At 40.5% G+C, this 20,399-nt stretch overlaps 1 protein-coding gene across 1 annotated transcript; it reads right to left on the reverse strand.

The window, feature by feature from the left end:
* Positions 1–12,627: 12,627 nt before the first annotated feature.
* Positions 12,628–14,628, reverse strand: LOC121404276 (the record flags this gene model as incomplete). Its single annotated transcript, XM_041593650.1, has 1 exon — positions 12,628–14,628. A coding segment is annotated over one exon (2,001 nt), but the record flags the coding sequence as incomplete, so codon positions are not given.
* Positions 14,629–20,399: the final 5,771 nt, after the last annotated feature.

The raw sequence follows: 20,399 nt of genomic DNA on the forward strand, positions 1-20,399 counted from the left end.
GACTTCGACGGGAGTAAATGATTCGCTTTTCCACCCTAAGCAAAACGGCCGGCTTTTGCACGCGACTATATATATACGAATTAACCCTACGAATAAACCTGAAAACTTGTGAAGAAAATGGAACTAGCTGCCTCTTGTATTTATCTGTGGGAAATCATCTGTGGGACTTCGCATCGCCTCTACGCTCAAACAGTAAGCAATGATCATGCAATTGCCGATCTTTTTGCCAAATTTTTCCAAACAACCTATTCTTATGAAAGCTACCCTGGTCAGCCGTATAAATACAGTATACGAAGGTCGAACGGCATTTTTAGCCTCTTGCTAAATGAAAGCTCACTGCTTCATGATCTTCGACTAGTTAAGCCGGTGTTTTCACCAGGTCCCGACGGAGTTCCCGGCTGTGTACTCAGGTAATGTGCCGACGCTCTTTGTGGACCTCTGCTTAAACTATTTACCCTATCCATTAACTTTTCATGCTTCTCCCCCATCTGGAAGGAATCTTTTATTATTCGGCTCCATAGAAAGGTAGCAAATATGATTCAAATAATTATAGAGGTATATCTAAATTATCCGGTATTCCTAAAATTTTTGGAAAAATTTTTACTCCGCACTTGCAAAATCTCTGCAATTCACTTATATCTCCATCTCAGCTGGGATTTTTTTTTTTATTATTACCGAATTTTATTTATCGGATCTTCCCTATTAGAGACTTACGACAAGTATACAAATCTTAGTCTAATATATTTATTAATTAATTACACTTAATTACTTAGAGTACGTCCCTAGCTAAGTATTATTGCTGGGTGGGTCTCTTCGCCGGAGTCGTGTATGGCTAGTGTGCCAAGTTAAAGACTGCGCAAGTCTATTAGGATGGGCTTGAAGCTTGGCCTGGTACTTTGCTTTCACTTTGGCAATTTCATCTTTAACTGATCCTACATTTAAGTCTTTATGGATATTTTCATTCCGTATGTACCATGGTGCCCCAGTGATCGTTCTTAGTATCTTCGATTGCGCTCTCTGGATTATTTCTAAATTACTAACGAAAGCATTTCCCCATAGCTCGGAGCCGTATGTCCAGATGGGTTTGATAACTGCATTGTACAAAAGTACTTTGTACTCCAGTTTTAGTGGTGAACGGGTGTTTATTAGCCAATGTAGATTACTAGCTTTAAATTTAAGTAGATTTCTCTTCGCTTCGATGTGTTTACGCCAAGTAAGCCTTCTATCCAGATGAACACCAATGTATGTTACTTCGGTGGTTTGTGGAATGTTGATATTGTTCAGACATAATGGAGGGCAAGTTTGTCTGTTTAACGTGAAGGTGACATGCTTGCACTTTTGCTCATTAACATGTATCCGCCAGTCTGCTAGCCATTTTTCTAAGGCCACCAGATGAGATGTTAAGTGATCCGTGGCCCTTCTTGGGCACTTTGAGCGACTTAATGTGGCAGTATCATCAGCAAATGTCAAAGTTGTTGTTAGGCTGTTTGTCGCTAGATCTGCTGTGACTATGATATACAGTGTCGGTCCAAGCACGCTGCCTTGCGGTACACCAGCTTCAATTGGATGATATTCAGAGAGAAATTCTTTGCATCGTACTGCGAAACTTTTTTGTTGTAGGTATGACTCCAATATTCCATGGATGTTCTGTGGAAGTAATATTTTGATTTTGTGGATTAAGCCATCTAACCAAACGCGGTCGAAAGCCTGGGCGACATCCAGAAAAACAGCGGAGCAATACTCTTTCAAATGCATTTCGTATCTCAGAGGTTATACGGTTTACTTGTTCAATGGTTCCGTGTTTTTCGCGAAATCCAAATTGGTGAGTCGGGATGGCACCGTTGATGTGTAGGTGTTGTTTGATACGATTCAGGAGCAGCTTCTCAAATATCTTTGATAGGCAAGGCAGTAGGCTGATAGGTCTATATGATGATGGCTTGGACTTGTCTTTTCCGGCTTTATGGATCATTGTGATGACTGATTTCCTCCATTCTTGAGGATAATAGCCCCATTTCATCATGCTGTTGCATATCACAGTAAGGAAATACACTGCACAGCTCGGCAATTCTATGATCATTTTAGGGGAGATGAAATCCTGGCCCGGAGCTTTCTTTTGCTTTGAGATTTGGTCTTTAATGACCCTTGTGACTTCTCCTGATTGGAATATGATAGGCGGAGTAGCTTCGGGATTGTTGGTTGGTGGGAGCACAAAGCTATTTGTTGCTGGGTGTGGTTTCAAGACGATGTTTTCTCACTCTCCTGTTTATGGTACGAAAGCAAATGTATTCCCGCTGATTTGCCGTCTTTTTGTTGCTGCGAGCCCACTCTCCTCCCCATGTTTGAGCTCGGTTTTTTTCATCTTCTAGGGCCCTGCGTAGTAGGTGGTTGGCTATTTTTAGCCGCTCTTTCGAGGCAGGTGATCTGTGTGCTTGCCACTCTCGGCGAAGCCTTCTTTTATCGCGTAACAGCACTTCAATGTGCCTAGAAGTACGACTGCTGTTGGAAAGTTTATTAGATGCTAATATTGGTGTTGAGTGTTTTGCCGCTAGTGACATTGAGGATACCAATGCTTCGACGGACCTATCAATGTCATCTTTACAATTAATGTTTGGGCAGCTATCAATATGAGAGCTAATGTACTTCCTGTATTTGAGCCAATCTGTTTTGCTAGAAGTTAGAAAGTGTGGGCGTTCTGAAAGCTGTGGATGGTCGTAAAGGTGAAGTAGAAGGGCCGAGTGATCCGATGATAGATCTATTAAGTGATCTACATTAATCACTTACAAATAAAGCTTGCAGCACCCTTCGTGTAACTGCAAAATCAATCAAGTCGGGTTGCTTGTTTGGATCTGTGGGCCAATATGTGGGCTTGCCCGGAGAGATAAAGTGTAGTTTGTTTCGTGGGTTTATTATAGCGTTATATAGTTGTCTTCCTTTGGGGTTGGTAAGTCTAGATCCCCAATGGGAGTGCTTGGCATTGTAGTCAACAGCTGCTATAAATACATCTAAAGTCGTTGACGGTTGGATTTATAAGACGATGATATTAGAGTTCACCTATTTTATCATTAAAGGCTTCCAAGGTAAATTGCAGACGAATGTCATTTACACTGATTTCAGTAAAGCATTCGACTCTGTAAACCACTCCCTTCTAGATTGACCTTTTAGTGTTTCCGCCCAATCTTTTCAGATGGATTTCTAGCTACCTTCGTTCTATGTCTCAAAGAGTCCACTTCTAAAACTCCTTCTCTTCACCTATTAAGGTTATTTCTGGAGTACCACAGGGCAGCCATCTAGGCCCCCTACTTTTCACACTCTTTGTTAATGACCTGCCTTCAGTATTAACAAACTCTCGAGTACTCATGTATGCGGATGATGTTAAACTCTATGCCCAGTATGAAGACATTCCATTTCACTCTCGCTTGCAATCCGATCTCAATAACTTTCAGTCATGGTGTTACACCTAAATGCCTCGAAATGCAAAGTAATGACATTTCATCGTTCTATCCCCTTTTTGACCCCTTATAGCCTCTGCGTTGGTTCTCTTGAGAGAAACGCCTTGGTTGATGATCTTGGTGTTAAACTAGACCCAAAGTTAGTTTTCTGAACACATTTCTACCATGGTAAATAAGGCCATGGGTGTGCTTGGGTTTATAAAGAGGTGGTCAAAGGAATTTGACGACCCCTATATAACGAAGACTCTCCACATCTCGCTTTTTTCGTCCGATTTTAGAGTACGGCTCTTGTGTATGGTGCCCCCAGTACAAAGTACACCAGGACCGAATAGAATCAGTCCAGAAAAACTTTTTGCTCTGCGTGGCCTTAACTGGGATGCAGGTGTGAGACTGCGTGAGACTTACGCTCGTAGATTGCTTTAAATAAACCTTCCAACCTTAGTTAGTCGTAGAAAAATGCTTGGGGTGATTTTTATACACAACCTGACCAAGGGTCACGTAGATAGCCCTGACTTGTTGAGCCGCATAAACTTAACGATTCCTGTTAGATCTACTAGAAACTTTATTCCTTTGTTCCTTCCGCTTAGTAGATCGAATTATTCCTTGCACGAACCATTTAGGGCCCTATGCTCGGACTTCAATTCCCTCTACCATATAATATCCACTACTAATTCCCTTTCTCTTCTTAAATCACTAATACTAACATACCTTTCCCGTAATTAATACTATTTCTTAGCTATCTTTGCATGTTTAGCTCTTTGAGTTGTGTTTAGCTCTAATTTTCCTCGAATTTAAGTCTAACACCTATCTTTCCTGCATGCTCCCCTTGGTCGGTTGGGCAGGAGGAGGGGCTGCGTTTCTGCCTGAGTTCGCGCGTAACAGGCTTCGGCTTGATGTCGCATGGGCCACATGATGGTGCAGTCATTGCATATCAACGTCCAGACGAACACTCTCGCAGGACGCCTGTGTTCGACTGGGAGACCTTAAAAGGCAATACGCCAAACCAGGTCACCCATGCCCACCACTCCTGGGCCGTCCGAAAAGCGAAAAATGGACCCCAGGGCAGGATTACAAGTACCCGCAGCGGTCGAATACAGCACGTTCGGCCCGCCCGTCGTAGCCGCCTATTTGTCTAGGCCTCCAGCTACGGAGACCAGCCGCTTGTCCACACAGAGGATCGTGCCAGCCATCGACCCTCCCATAGATGGACCCCACCACAGCCACGCCGCCCACAACGCGTAACAGATTCGGAAATGGGGAATCAGGTTCGACGGACAGGACGACCCACTAGCACTTCTGGAACTTCTCGAAGAACGTGTGATCTCGTATAGGGGGGACAGAAATCAGCTGCCTCGGGCCATGACAGAACTTCTCACCAATCGGGCCAGGTGCTGATACCGCACAAGCCATGGGCATGAGCGACGCAGCCAAGGAGCTGAACAGGATCTACTGGGAATTCCGATGTAGCACATCGCATGATCCCGACTCCCATCGCCAACCCACGCGCAGTCTGTCGCCGGTGTGGTGACTGTCAATATTGGTGACACACATAGAATAGAAATCTGCCCAGTTCGCATACCCTCTACAGAGCGTTTGCAATTGTATAGGCGGCAGGGACTGTTCCGGTCTACTACGAGGTGAAGGCTACGAGCCGGCAAATCCAGCAGTTGTATTTGCTCCAGCCAATGTGAAATGAGAAGGCATGTGATCGCCAGTCCTATCCATTTTATGCCAAATTGACGGCTTCAACGTACGGAAAAGTGCTTGAAACTGGTCGCGCAATGCTAAATTCTCGACAATCCAATTCTTCGAGCAAACCTGCACGGTTTTGAACATGCCCTGCAGCTCCTCGATCTCCTGAAACCTTACCACGAGCATAAAATAGTCGCAAGCCGACAATTCATCCTCCCAAGTGGCACTCAATCCTTTGAGGCCTTCGCACAATTCCAATGCCTTCCGCTTCAGAAAAATCACCCTGCTTTCAGAAGCGGTAGTTGCACTGCCGTTTGAACCATCCAACTCCATAGCAGCGACGGCGTTAGAAAAACGTTTCTAGCGGGAAGATGAAAAACAAAGCATACCGCGCGCAAGAGACGGGAACGAGCACCGCAAGAAAACGTCAATGCTTCTATGCGGTCAAGAGCGGTCGGTGTATATATATGTGGTCGATGAAACTAGAATCCGCAGGCAAAACGACAGGTGGAGGCGTCAACTCTAATGAGCTCAACATTAGTAATTGCTTCAGACTTCCGGATCACTGTAGTGTGTTCCAGGCGAAACCAAGCGTCTCCAAACTTTCTTTAGACAGACACTCAGTGTGCGTCTTCTCAGACAGCCAAGCAGCTCTTAGAGCACTTGGCTCAATATCGTCGAACTCAACGACTATTAACATAAGAAGACCGCAGAGTATTTAGATCTCTCCCTGATATGGGTACCCGGACATAGGGATATCGACGGGAATGATGCTGCCGACGAATTGGCCAGGCAGGGTACTACCACACCTTTCCTACCGGAGAAGAAGCAAGTAGCCTTTGGCTACGTGTAGGCTACTAACACACGAAGCTTTCGAGCTAATTGTCGACAGACGATGACAGCAAACCATCACCCGTAAAAATTTCAGCTCGATCTGGCCAAGTCGATCGAAAAACGCTCGGAAGAGCTCTACAGACTCAGCAGAGTACATTGCTCTACCGTCATCCGAGCCATCACGGGACACTGGCAGATCGGCACACATGCTGCCAGACTGTCAATCCCTTATGACGAATTCTGTAGAAGTTATAGGGACGAGGAAAAGGAGGAATCGGTTCCTCAATTCTTCTTTCACTGCCCGGCCCTGAGAAACCGTAGTCTACGGCTTCCTGGGGCTCCTTTCCTAAACGACATTTCGGACCTGTCCGAAATCAGACCAGGGATCTTGTCCAAATACATCCAAGCCACCGGATGGGACTGCCCTTAACTCCGCAATCAGATTTCTCACCACGGTTTAGGGGGAGAAAGGGTACACGCTCATGCGGCATTACAACGGTCCTATAGCAGGACCAAGTGAGTTGGGGTTTCCCCTCTCTCCGACTACCGCCTTAACCTAACCTAACCTATACGGCAACTCTCTCTACGCCTTGGTCTTTGCTAGGACAAAATTTAACTAGAAGGAACGTTGTACGTCGCTTCTGTGGGCACGACTCTACTTTTATACCCGTACCCAGTCTACACCTAAAATTTAGATTCTACATCTTCTCCGCGAAAGGTCGCGTACTGCACAGGGCAGAGTGTGTGAGAAAAAGAATAAGTAGCGGCTTCAGCGCTGAAAGGGGCCGGGGTAGCAATTGAAAATGAATTTCTTCATTCTGGCTATAATAATGATCCGAAATTCGGAAATCTGATAGAGTTGATCATTCTCTACGATACTGTGCTTTTAGTTTTCTCGAAAACACTTTTATCAGTGTGATATCACAAGAGTCTGAACACAAAATTTGATTTCTCTGAGAACTAAGCGACAAACAGACAGGCATGGCCATATGGACTCGAATATTGATGCTGATCAAGAATATATATACTTTATGAGGTCGGAAACCTTTCCCTCTCTGCGTTGCACACATCCACTTTTACCAAAAATCTAATATACCCCTTAACTCTTCGAGTACAGAAAGCGGCTGGCAGGATGTTTGAATTTTAGAATTAAAAGTCTGCGAGTTACGTATCCAGACGGATTTATGGGAGCGTAATTATTACCGTTATTTGCTATGGCAAATAATTAAGGGTTCCTTTTCCAAAACACAGCACATCTGTATTGTTTTAGTGTTAAAAGTATAATGCTTTATTCTGTGTTTGCTCTTCTTAAATAAGCCTGCAATATGTCGATCACTCTCGGCTTCCGTGACATGTCCAGTACAGTGGACATTGGTGTGCCATCTTGGGGAAGTAGAGATGGTAACTCCTACCCCTTGGTGTGTAGTGTGGCCATAATGGGAAATGGTCGAGACGTCTACAGACGTTACTAGGGATTGCTTAGTCGATTTGGCCACAATTAACAATATAATTTTAATTTCAGTATCGTAATATTAAGGTGTACATTTTGATAACAATATTTGTGCATTATGTGTGTTATGTTAAATTATGTTCTTAAAGTCCTTTGTATTAAGACTAGTTGGTATTTGTATAAAAAAAATTTTTTTAAAGGACCTTCTTCTTTTTTTATATCTTTTTGGTCTTCGATTTGTAAATCTTTTGTCTTTTTGCTGTAGTTATGGTTGTTATGGTTTGTTTCGTCGGATTTCTTTTCTGTAAACTGTATCGTCTTCCTCTAAAGTTCTGTTTTTATTTAGTTTCTCCGTTCTATTCCTTATTAACTTTTCCGCCTGCTGGTGTACCCTTGTATATAATTTCAAAAATTTCCTAAAATTATTTATATAATAGATTCTTTGGAACGCGTGATTGCGTCACGTAAATAGTTCAAAGGGTGTACATTTTGTTGCTCAATGAATTGCGTTGTTGTATGTTGTTAAAGTTTCTGCTAGCATTTCGTCGTGGTCTAACACAACTTTTTCTGCCTTCCTCTTTTCAAAAATTATTCTGTAATCACTTTTATGATGTTTATTATTTATTAAGTACGGTTTTAATGGAGGTTGGTCTTTCAAGATCTATGTGGAATTATTGGTTGACTAGATTTGGTCTAATAAATGACAATTCGGCTCCAGTGTCTATGAGGAATTTGTATGGGTGTGATTTGTTAAGATTCAAGAGTATTTAAGGAAGAGTTGAGTCGTGAGTTATATTATTTATGTAGAACGACTGTTCTTAGAGGCTTTTTTGTAAAAATTTGTGTCCTCATCAATATTATGTAAGTCTGCCATAACTTCTACCGAGTCATCCTCGTCAACGTTATGTAATTTCCTGTTGTTTCTCAAATCCCTGTTATTTCTGTCGCTACCTTTGTAGCGCTGATAGTTATTATTATATTCTTTTGAAATTATTGCCAGAACGTTCCTATTAATTCTTGAGCGAAAACTGTTGCTATTATTTATTGTATCATTTTCATTTGTGTATTTTCTATTAATGGTGTTGTGGTATGGTACTGTTCGATATGATGATCGGTCGTTATGTTTATTCTGTCCCCAATCTTGATTTTATCTATTCTCCTGAAAAAAATCGCACTTTCCTTTGGGGCCTTCCCGTATGCCTCTGTTTCTGTTTCAGGTTGCATAGCCCTAACTGTGGACCCGAGTGGACTTTTCAGTCCAATTCTTTTTTTGTTTTTACTAGAATCGGTTCTAGTTCGTTGGTCTCGGTCAGTTTAAACAATGCTATTTTAATTTCGCAAATATCTTCATAAAACCTTTTCATCCACAATCCAACTTGACGGAGATTATGGAGTTCTAGCATTAGAGTGCACTCGTCGCGTTTGTCAAAACAATGTAACATTAATTCAGATTTTATTTCATCCCTATTTAGAGTAGCTCCTGATTCAATGATAGCTTCGTTTGCCTTTCCTTTGAATTTGTTTCTGAATGCCTTTAGTAGCTGTTTTCCGTAAGGTGTTTTTTGGTTCCTTTAATGAATGTTAATATTTCCTCAACATTAGTTATAAATTCACTTAGATCACTCTTATTACCATCAAACGTTGGTAATTGTCGGATAGCATCCGGAATCCTCATGGGATGGAAAATGTCGCCTGGGTTGGCAGCTACTGCAGGCTGATTACGCTAGTCAACACGACAATTAGGCTGTGGCCCAAAATGACCTTTTCTTATAGTTTTCGGTGTTTACAAATTTTTAATGAATTAAGGTTTTTTTATGGTTTAGTTTTTTTTAAAGAATTTTTTAAAATCTGGTATTTTCTTAATGTTTTTTCAGAGGTACTGCTTTTATTTTTTTTACATAACTTAAGTATGTTATATCTGGTTGCATTGAACTTTGCAGTTCTGAAAAGCTGACAAATGCAGCTATAAATCGAACCCAAACACTTTGTATCTGCAGCTTAGCGCCTGGATGATAAGAAGATATGAAACTCGGGAAAAGTCGAAAGAAAAATAATTCTTCGCATGCATTTTTAATTTTAGATAGACGCATTAATTAGGCGTCGCTTAAGGTATTGTTCACTAAAATCTATGGATAAACGGTGGAGCTAAAATTCGTTAACCAAACCTCAAAGTGAAAAAAATAGACAAAAAATACTTTTTGGAAGGTTGCGGGCCCAACTGCCAATTGGAAACAAAGCAAACGAAAAGCGGTTGAATTTTTGGTACCTGAACGTGTTCCCTTGGCATTGGACCAGCAACTGTATTTTTCAGGTAAAATTAGTTTTGAGTCGTTTTGGTCAATACCTTAACGCGCCTCCTTAAACGACGCTTAATCTAAAACTAATCTAAAAAATTAAATTTAAAAATTAAAATTAATCTAATCTATCTAAAACTAAAAATGTTGGCCAAGAATTATTTTTTTTTTCGACTTTTCACTAGTTTTAAAAGTCAAAATTTCGGGGGGAAATACCGCAAAAACCGCAAAAATTCTTAAAAAAAACTAAACAATAAAAAAAACCATAATTCGTTACAAATTTGTAAACCCCGAAATCTATAAGAAATAGTCATTTTGGGCCACAGCGGAAATGTCATGTTTACTAGTGTAATGTGTATTCGTGTTTCCTATGTGTCAAGCGTGGCATTCCTCAAGGATCTGTCCTCGGTCCATTGTATATATTAATGATCTTCCGAGTGTATTGGCAAATTGTGAAGTACATATGTTTACTGAGGACGCCCAAATGTTTGTTCGTCGTCCTATTAGTAGAATTGATGACTGTGTTCGTCTCTGTAAAAGTGAATTAAAAGCTATAAGTTAGTGGGCAAAAATCAATGGGCTAAGATTAAACCCAAATAAGTAAAAATGTATAGTCATAGGTAAAAGACAGTTCAACACTGACATTCTACAAAAATTACACAAGGGAACGATGAGAAGTTGAACTTGAAAAGTTTGGAAAAAATTTGGCTTTTATTAGCTTTATGAAAAATCATATTAAAGTAGCTTCCAATGTACATTTAATCTCTAAACAAAATAATTCTAATTTAAGAAAATCTTATAAAAGAACATTTTTTGATTAGTTACAAGTACATTATAATACTTATAACTATCTTTTTGGGCTACCGATTGGAATAAAATAAATATTATCTCATTTAAAATATGTTTAACTTAATGTTTTTAATGGCTATGTTTTTTTTGTATTAATTTTTAAACCAGAAAATCAGGGGTACCACAGAAATCACTTCCGCTGGAAAATCACCTCAATTCCATTCCGCCGTGCCACACACAATTTTTCAGCGCAATCAAAATCGCTCAAAATTTATCCAGCGATTTAATTAAATACACTTATAAAACACACCTAAAACGATTCGAATCTTACTTTCCCATAAAGGTTGTTAACCCTCATCCAAATAATTTAACATTACACATGTTGAGTTAATAAAGTAAGCATTTTAGTAAATCACTATTCAATCCGCTGACTGAACTTTCATTTAATGATTCCACTCTCAATTCACTGCAGAGCGAGGTGGCCACCTAGGGCGATTCAGACTTTCGAAGTTAATACAGTAATGCCACCTTTTTTATGTCGAATTCGGAGCAATATATTTAATATTAATTAAATTAATTAAGCATTACAAAAAATAGCTCATTGTAGTAAAACTTCCTTTACGTCAAACGTGTGCATACTTTTTGTGCAAATTGTGAAAACATTTGTAGTCATTTGTAGTTCTAACAGGTGGCATCGCTTCAAAATGCCAAAACAAAACTATCAAACCATTTCTACACATTATTGCCATTGCATTTATGTCAAAAACCCCTGTTCGGCTGAGTGCAGACCAATGGCAGCACAAATAGAAGCATACCAAAAACTGGTAATTGTAATGAACTAAATTAGCAGTAGTTTGAGAAGACAATCACAAAAACCACATACGTATCGTCTGAACGTGAAAACGAGTCCGATGCGCATCTGAGAAGCCTGTGCTGCAAGGTTTGTATTGTAATATGTTGCCTCCGTAGTTCTTCTATGGCCAACAGTCTCGGTAAAAGCATTTTAATTAAGTTCACCGTAAAATTCAGATGTGTGTTTTTTTTGAACAGCTGATTGCTGCATGCATGGAGAGTTGCCAGACAACTGCTAGAGTTGCCGAGTACATTGTTTTGTTTGACTCGCACGATATGGGATGTTTTTTTTTCTTTGAAATTATAATAGCCTTTTTACACTGGGCGCGTCTGCTATCGATATCGGAATAGACACAATGAATCAGAAAAGGCGTTTACATTGGCAGACTCGCGTCTTGAATTTTGTTTTGGGTGCTTGATGACAAGGAAAGTAAACAAATTTTGAGAAATCAACAGAATTATGCAAGACGACAAGAAAATGGACGAAAGAGAATTGATTCTTATATTTATTTATTATTTTCAGACATTTCTTTGTAGAGCTTGTGGGAGTTCTTCTTAAAATTATGAAAACCATCGAAGTTCGTCTCCAGCAGTGTCTTAATGGCATCAGGGGATCACAAAAATGTCGTATGATAATAATACAATCAGTTTCAAGTATTTTATTTCATGATTTTATGTATATTTTCACCTTTTTGCACAACCATTCATTTTAGCGCCAAAATTTGATTTTTTAACTACAAGTTTTTGTTGTTCTTAGAGGTGATAGTTGCGCTGATAGGCAGAAAAGTGCAAAAATGTGCAGTTAAGCGCAAAAGCAATCGAATATATCGAATAGACGCACATGAATCAGAGACCGACGCAACTTTTTGCCACCACTAGGGCCCCATGCTTAACCTATGTAAAAAAAACTGCGTCTTCGCCAAGACGCAAAGAAGCATGACGCAGTCCCAATGTAAACAGCCTATAAAAGTATAGCTTTGAAAAATCAATTATTTTATATCATAAAAGAAAAAAATTAAAAACCAATTGCTTTGATATAATAAAATCAATAAAACTGCAAAATGAACCCTATTCGAATTGAATCTTGAAAGGTGTCAACCCTAGCCTTAGTTCGAATTTGGTTTGTGACAATGCTAAGAAACATGAAATCGCTCGGAATTCTGTGGCACGGCGGAAATTTTGAAGCGGAAATCCTCTGCGCGTTTCCCATTTCACTAGTGATTTGTTTCGCATGTTTCGTTCCCATTCTCCCTCGTGAGACCCTATGTTATCCATTATCCCATCCGGATGCCCTTATGAAGCCTGCGATCCGTCTGGGACTGATTGTAGACATGTCCGAAATGTCAGTTAGAAAAGGAGCGCCCAAGCATTGAAGTCTCCTTCTACTGAGAGCCGGGCAGGAGCAGAACAGGTGTTCCACAGTCTCCTCCTCGTCCTCATCTCTACAGCTTCGACAGAAGTCGTTATATGGGGCGCCCAGCCTGTTTGCATGTGTGCCTATTAGCCAGTGTCCCGTGAGAGAGCGTATGACTGAGCTGCACCTACTCCTACTGAGTTTGCAAAGCTCATCGGTGCGCTTCTTATTGATGTTAGGCCATGTTTGCCGAGTTATGCGACATAGTGGCACAGTTTGCCATCTGTCATTGATTAGTCGCTTAAAATGTTCTTTTATTTTGAGCTTGCAGGTGACCATTGGCATACGAATATCCTCCCTATCATTGAGAAGGGGGATTGTTATTCCAGCTCTGGCCAGCTCGTCTGCTATGCAGTTGCCTTCAATGTCCTGGTGGCCCGGGACCCATATTAGGCTGATGACGAACTGATAAGCCATCTCATGAAGAGATTTGCGACAGTTTGCCACAGTAGCCGAGCTTGTTGCTATCGCATTCAGCGATTTGATCGCAGCTTGGCTATCACTATAGATATTTATGTGAGTTGCCGCAGGGGTTAGTTCCTGAAGACAGCTCAAAGCTTCCTTGATCGCTATGACTTCCGCTTGGAAGACACTGCAGTGATCCGGGAGCCTGAAGGAGTGAACTATGTTCAGCTGTTCGGAGTAGATTCCTCCTCCGACCTTGTTGTCCAGCTTTGAGCCATCAGTAAAGATTCGAATGGCTCCCTTTGGACCAGGTGGTCCCTCAAGCCAGTTGTTTCTGTGAGGGATGATTGTTTCAAAGGGGGTATCTGTATACTCCCTCGGAACGCAGTAGTCCGTTTTTGTGGGGACGATTTTGTTTCCCTTTAGGATGGACGCATGACCGGTGTGATGTGACACCCATTGGTCAGAGTCTCTAAGACGGATTGCTGCCATTTCTGCCTGCTCCTTACCTGCAAGGTCAAGGCTCTGCAGGCATAGTATAGCATTTAGCGCATCCGTTGGTGTTGTGCTCAGAGCTCCACTGATGCATAGGGCTGCAGTACGCTGCACCTTGCCTAGTTGTTTAATGATGGTCCCCTTCGATAGGGCAGGCCACCACACTGCGACTCCGTAGAGCAGTATTGGTCTTACTATTGCTAGGTAGATCCATTGGACTATTTTTGGGTTCATGCCCCATTTTAGCCCAATGGCCTTCTTGCAAGTGTAGAGGGCTATTGTAGCCTTCTTCACTCTGTCTTTGATGCTCAGGTTCCAGCTAAGCTTTTTATCAATTACCAATCCTAAGTAACTGGCACTGTCGCTGAAGGAGAGCCTGCATCCGTTTAGTATTGGGGGGTTGAGGGACGGGATTTTGTATTTGGTTGTAAACAACACAAGTTCCATCTTAGAGGGATTAACTCCCAGTCCACGCGACTTTGTCCATTCTGACAGTCGCGCGAGCTTCGCGGTCATTAGATCGCAGAGTGTTTGAGGGAATTTTCCCGAGAAGATAATGGCAACGTGGTCTGCGTATGCTACCACCTTGCAGCCCTCCCCCTCCAGGTCACACAGAATCTTGTTGACTGCTATGTTCCATAGAAGGGGAGACAGGACACCACCTTGCGGGGTGCCTCTGTTGACATACCTTGGCTGAGTGGACGATCCCATTGATGATGTCACTGTCCTGTATGTGAGCATTTGATCTATGAGCATCACTAAGTGACGATCCACTCCCAGGTCAGTCAGGGCCTCTGTGATGGCTCCTGGTATGACGTTGTTAAAAGCTCCCTCAATGTCTAGGAAAGCGATTAAGGAGTATTCTTTGACATGTAGAGATTTCTCTACCGCCGAAATTACTTCATGGAGTGCCGTTTCCGTGGATTTTCCTTTTCGGTAGGCATGTTGAACGCCTGACAGCCACTGAGGATTTATAGTTGTCCTCAGCTGCAGCCCGACTAGTCTCTCAAAGGTTTTGAGAAGAAAGGACGATAGACGTATTGGTCTGAAGTCTTTTGGGGTTGTGTGTGAGGGTTTCCCTGCTTTGGGGATAAAGACTATTTTAGCCTTAAGCCAAGCACGGGGGATTTTTCCCACTGTCAGTATCTTCCTGAAGATACTTTGCAGCCAGATGATGGCCATGTCCCCGGCTTTTTGTAACTGAGCCGGAATGACTTGGTCCGGGCCAGGCGATTTGTAGGATTTAAAGCTGTTTACTGCCCAGCTAATATTCCGTTTTGTGAGGATGTGCCCCATCGAGGTTTCCGGGCCTTCACTTGGGGTGTCTGCCGGCTCGATGGTCGTACACCCAGGAAAATGAGTATCGAGTAGAATGTGTAGGGAGTCCTCACTAGAGTTTGTCCACGTACTATCCGTTCTCTTGAGGTATCCCACCGAGGGTGATGTTTTTGACAGGATCTTGCGTAGCCTTGCGGCTTCTGACGTGTCCTTAATTTCGGAGCAAAATTGTTTGCCAAGAGGCCCTTTTTGCTCTCCTTGTTTCTTTTTTGTATAGGGTTAGCTTACTTTTGTAATTTTGTCCTGCAGTCTTTCCGGAGGGTATCTATATGTTTAGACCACCAGGGGGGTTTCTTTTTCCCTCTTGGTTTGGTTGAGGGGCAAGCTGCCATGAAGGCCTTGTTGCAAGCTTCCGTGAAATTTGTCCACAAGACGATGAAGATCGTCTTGTGTGTCCGGGAATTTTGTGGCTAGGGGGGGGAGTAATTCCTCCATTTTTGCACTATACGTATCCCAGTTGGCTTTCCTTGGATTAATATAGCTAGTGGGTATGGTGCTTTCGAGCGATAGGATTGTCTCGATGTACCTGTGGTCGGAGAAGGAGTGGTCCTCTAGGACTCTCCAACTTTCCATTATGTCTGACAGTTTGTGAGACAATAGAGTGAGGTCAATAACCTCTTGACGGTTTTTTATGATAAAAGTGGGGTCATTACCCCGATTACCAATAATTAGGTTGGAGTTCAGGATGAAGCTGAAAAGTGACTCACCCCTTACATTTGTATCCGAGCTCCCCCATTGGGTGTGATGAGCGTTGGCATCGCAGCCTATTAGTAGGCACCTTCACCCGCTGGCTGTCCGGGACTGCTTATTTCGGTACTCTCCCTCAGAGCCAACTTAGTTGATACTCTTTAAGATGCCCGCTTATTCGCAGCTGACCTACCCACTAGGGTAGGCCGTTCGCTATCCGCAACCTGCGACCCGTCCGGTGGCCACAGCTAGGCCCCCTCTGAGCCACCTCAAAGCCCAATAGGATCATCGGATACAAGTATATAACAAAATATTAAAAATAAATGTAACTTCGTTAAAAGAAGAAACAAAAACTATAAATAAAAAAAAAAGAAAAAAAAGACATTTTTTCGGTTCTGCCAATCCTCGTATGCAACACGCTTGATACGGTCGGATCGGCGCAAATAGCACAAGCCAATTGGCGGTATCGTTCGGTTCTACCGTCGCTTCGGATACAGCATGTTCGACGCGAACAACTTAAGTTGTTTGAACAGGTCACTTTACGTGTTGTGGAGTTGTGGTCGGATCGGGCGGGACTTTCCCATACTGGACATGGGATGCTATCGGACCATTGCGGTTCGTTTGAGAATCCATTCGGTCGGCAATAACACTACTCGACAAAATCGAACTTTTTTTTTTTTCCTTCAAGGATCCAAACCGACTTTTTCTGATAGATATGCGACTTTACATTTTTTTAAAGAATTATGGTTTTTTTTTCTATGGCAGAATTTTGTGCGGTATTTTTTAAAAATGTTGACTTTAAAAACTCAGGAAAAGTCGAAAAAAAATTATATCATGTTCTTTATTTTTTCGTATATTTTGAAAAGGTAATTAAAACAGCTAGAAGTTAAGCCCAAATACTTTGTGATATCAGCTTACCGTCTGGGAAATATAAAGCATTGAAATGCAAAAATGATGATCTTTGTGCGGTATTTTTTTACAAAATTTTGACTTTAAAAACTCAGGAAAAGTCGAAAAAAAAAAAAAAATTACATCTTGTGTCCTCTATTTTTTTGTGTATAGGTGCGTTAATTTGGCGTCGTTTAAGGTATCGCTCAATAAAATCTATGGAGAGACTTTGGAGCTAAAATTCGTTAACCAAACCTAAAACATGGAAAAAATTAAGAAAAAATACCTTTTTGAAGGCGGCGGGCCCAACTGCCAATTGGGAACATTGAACATTGCCAATTCCCAGACGGTAAGCTGTAATTACAAAGTGTTTGGGCTTAACTTCTAGCTGTTTTAATTATCTTTTCAAAATAGCAAAGTTCTTTACAACCAGACGTAAGATACTAGAGTTATGTGAAAAAAAACAAGCGCTATCTCTGAAAAAAAAAAACCTTAAAAAAAAAAAAAAAAAATACCAGACTTCAAAAATTCTTAAAAAAAAGTTCTGCCATTGAAAAAAAAAAAACCATAATTCCTTAAAAAAAATTTTAAAGCCCCATATCTATCAGAAAAAGTCGGTTTAGATCCTTGAGGAAAAAAAAAAAAAAAAAAAAAATGTTCGGTTTTGTCGAGTGGTGTTACAGTTAGAATTATAACAGACAGAATATATTTAATTTCACTTCTATAGGTCTCGCTCTCTCTTCATCCATCCCTACTATTAAAAAGTTTGAATTATAAGAGTTAGGATGTGCGCTGATGAGCCTCCAGTGCGATCTTGAATTGCTTCGCGCCCCTTTTGGCCTTAAGGCCGTGGGGAAGTTGGTTCCAAATGCGGACAGCATATACAAAGAATTCCCGCATTGTGAAGGAGTACTTGTATTTAACTGTCATAATGTTTCTAGTCCTTCTTGACACGCTAAACCTAAGTCTTTCATATAGGTAATAAGGTTCAATGTCAAGACCCTACGGTTTGTCCAGTATTTAAGTGGCATATCGAATATCTTAATCATTACGTCAGAAATAGGTCAGTTCTTTGTCTATTATTAATATATCTCGCGATATTATTAAAAGCAACTTGCCGCTTTCGTTGGCTAGCGGAGTAACAGTGAATTCATTATTCGAATTCGAAAGAAGTACTGGTGTGAGGCACATTGTTGCAATTGTTTGTTTGATTTTTAGTAGTAAAAAGTCTTTCGTTATGTATAGCGATCTACGGATTTCATATGTTTTTCCGACTGATTTACTTATGTGGTCATCCCATGTCAACGTTTGATTAAATGTAAAACCCAAATTATAGGCTCGTTTTACATATTCTATAGGGATATTTTCAGACGTTCGTCATGAATTTTGATTTGGGTGCTTGATGACAAGGAAAGAAAAACAAATTTTGGAAAATCAACAGAATAATGCAAGACGACAAGAAAATGGACGAAAGAGAATTGATTCTCATATTTATTTTCTATTTATTTTTCAGACATTTCTTCTTCAAATTATGAAAACCATCGAAGTTCGTCTCCAGCAGTGTCTTAATGACATCAGGAGGTCACAAAAATGCCTTATGATAATAATACAATCAGTTTCAAGTATTTTATTTAATGATTTTATGTATATTTTCATCATTTGAACAGCCATACATTTTTAGCTCCAAAATTTGAGTTTTGATCTACAATTTTTATTTTTTATTAGTGGTGATAGTTGCGCTGATAGGAATAAAAGTGCAAAAAGTGCAGTTAAGCGCAAAAGCGTTTTGCCACCACTAGGGCATTATGCTTAGCCTAAAAAAACAAACCTTAAAGCTGCATCTCCGGCAAGACGCAAAGAAGCATAACGTAGGCTCAATGTAAACGGCCTATAAGATAACACTACTCGACAAAACCGAACTTTTTTTTTCCTCAAAGATCCAAACCGACTTTTTCTGATAGATATGGGGCTTTAAAATTTTTTAAAGAATTATGTTTTTTTTTTCTATGGCAGAACTTTTTTTTGAAGAATTTTTGAAGTCTGGTATTTTTTTGTAAAGCTTTTTTCAGAGGAAGCGCTTGTTTTTTTCACATAACTCTAGTATTTACCAAACCTAAAACATGGAAAAAATGAACAAAAAATACCTTTTGGAAGGTTGCGAGCCCAACTGCCCATTGCGAACAAAGGATCGCGATCAGGTACCAAATGTACAACCCTTGTTCGTTTGCTTTGTTCCCAATTGGCAGTTTTTTCCATGTTTTAGGTTTGGTTAACGAATTTTAGCTCCAAAGTCTCTCCATAGATTTTATTGAGCGATACCTTAAACGACGCCAAATTAACGCACCTATACACAAAAAAATAGAGGACACAAGATATAATTTTTTTTCGACTTTTCCTGAGTTTTTAAAGTCAAAATTTCGTAAAAAATACCCCACAAAAATCATAATTTTTGCATTTCAATGCTTTATATTTCCCAGACGGTAAGCTGAAATCACAAAATGTTTGGCATCAACTTCTAGCTGTTTTAATTATCTTTTCAAAATGGCAAAGTTCTTTACAACCAGACGTAAGATACTACAGTTATATGAAAAAAACAAGCGCGACCTCTGAAAAAAGCTTTAACAAAAAAAAAATACCAGATTAAAAAAATTCTTCAAAAAAAAGTTTTGCCATAGAAAAAAAAAAATATCATCAAACCATTTCTAAGCCCCAAATCTTTAAGAAAAAGTTGGTTTTGTTCCTTGAGGAAAAATCGTGTTGACCAGTGTAATCGGGGATGCTGAATCCAGCCCTGTACTTGGTTTTTATACCCGTACTCAAAAAAGAGTTAAGGGGTATATTAGATTTGTGGTAAAAGTGGATGTGTGTAACGCAGAGAAGGAAACGTTTCCGACCCCATAAAGTATATATATTCTTGATCAGCATCAATAGCCGAATCGATATAGCCATGTCTGTCTGTCCGTCTGTCCGTCTTGATGAGCGCCTAGATCTCAGAGACTATAAAAGCTAGAGAAACCAAATTTGGTTTCCAGACTTATGTGATATCAGACTGCTAAAAGTGTATTTCAGAATTTCGCCCAGCCCCCTTCCGCCACCGCAAAGGACGAAAATCTGTGCCAGGCACAATTTTAAAGATACGATAAAACTGAAAACACAGTATCGTAGAGATAGCCCATATCTACCAGATTGCCGAATCTGAATCAGATCGGATCATAATTGTAGCCAGAATGAAGAAATTCATTTTCAGTTGATTTACCCGTCTCCCCCTGAATGAAACACGCTACTGATTCTCTTTCTCGCTCGCACACTCTGCCTCGTTCAGTGCGCGAGCAACCCCTAGCGGAGGAGATGTATAATTTAAATGGAACATGTACAATCTACATGTTAGATGTAGAATATACATTGTAGATGTAGATAGCAGATGTAGCAAAAAAAATGTGAAATGTAAAATTTTTTTTTTAACTCTAAAATTCTAAAAAATCATATGCTCAAAAATGTATATACTGACTGAGTACGGGTATAAGTAGAGTCGCGTCCCCAGAAGCGACTCGCACGTTCCTTCTCGTTTCCTATCAGATCAAGTTTTCGTAATATACCGTTATATCCAAAATTTAGGCACTTCCCTTACATATAGTGGACTAACTTAAAAACGGTTAACCGTATTCAGCTAACGAAAATCCAAAACTCGCCAACAATACTGTCTTTAAGCCGTGCCTACATTGGTTTTGAATTTGCCCAACACATTCAGTGATATCGTTGCAGTTTAAAAAAAAAAAACAAAAAAATTATTCAGGGGTGCCACAGAAATCACT

Source organism: Drosophila obscura, unplaced genomic scaffold, assembly GCF_018151105.1.
Source record: "Drosophila obscura isolate BZ-5 IFL unplaced genomic scaffold, ASM1815110v1 contig_192, whole genome shotgun sequence".
NCBI lineage: Eukaryota > Metazoa > Arthropoda > Insecta > Diptera > Drosophilidae > Drosophila > Drosophila obscura.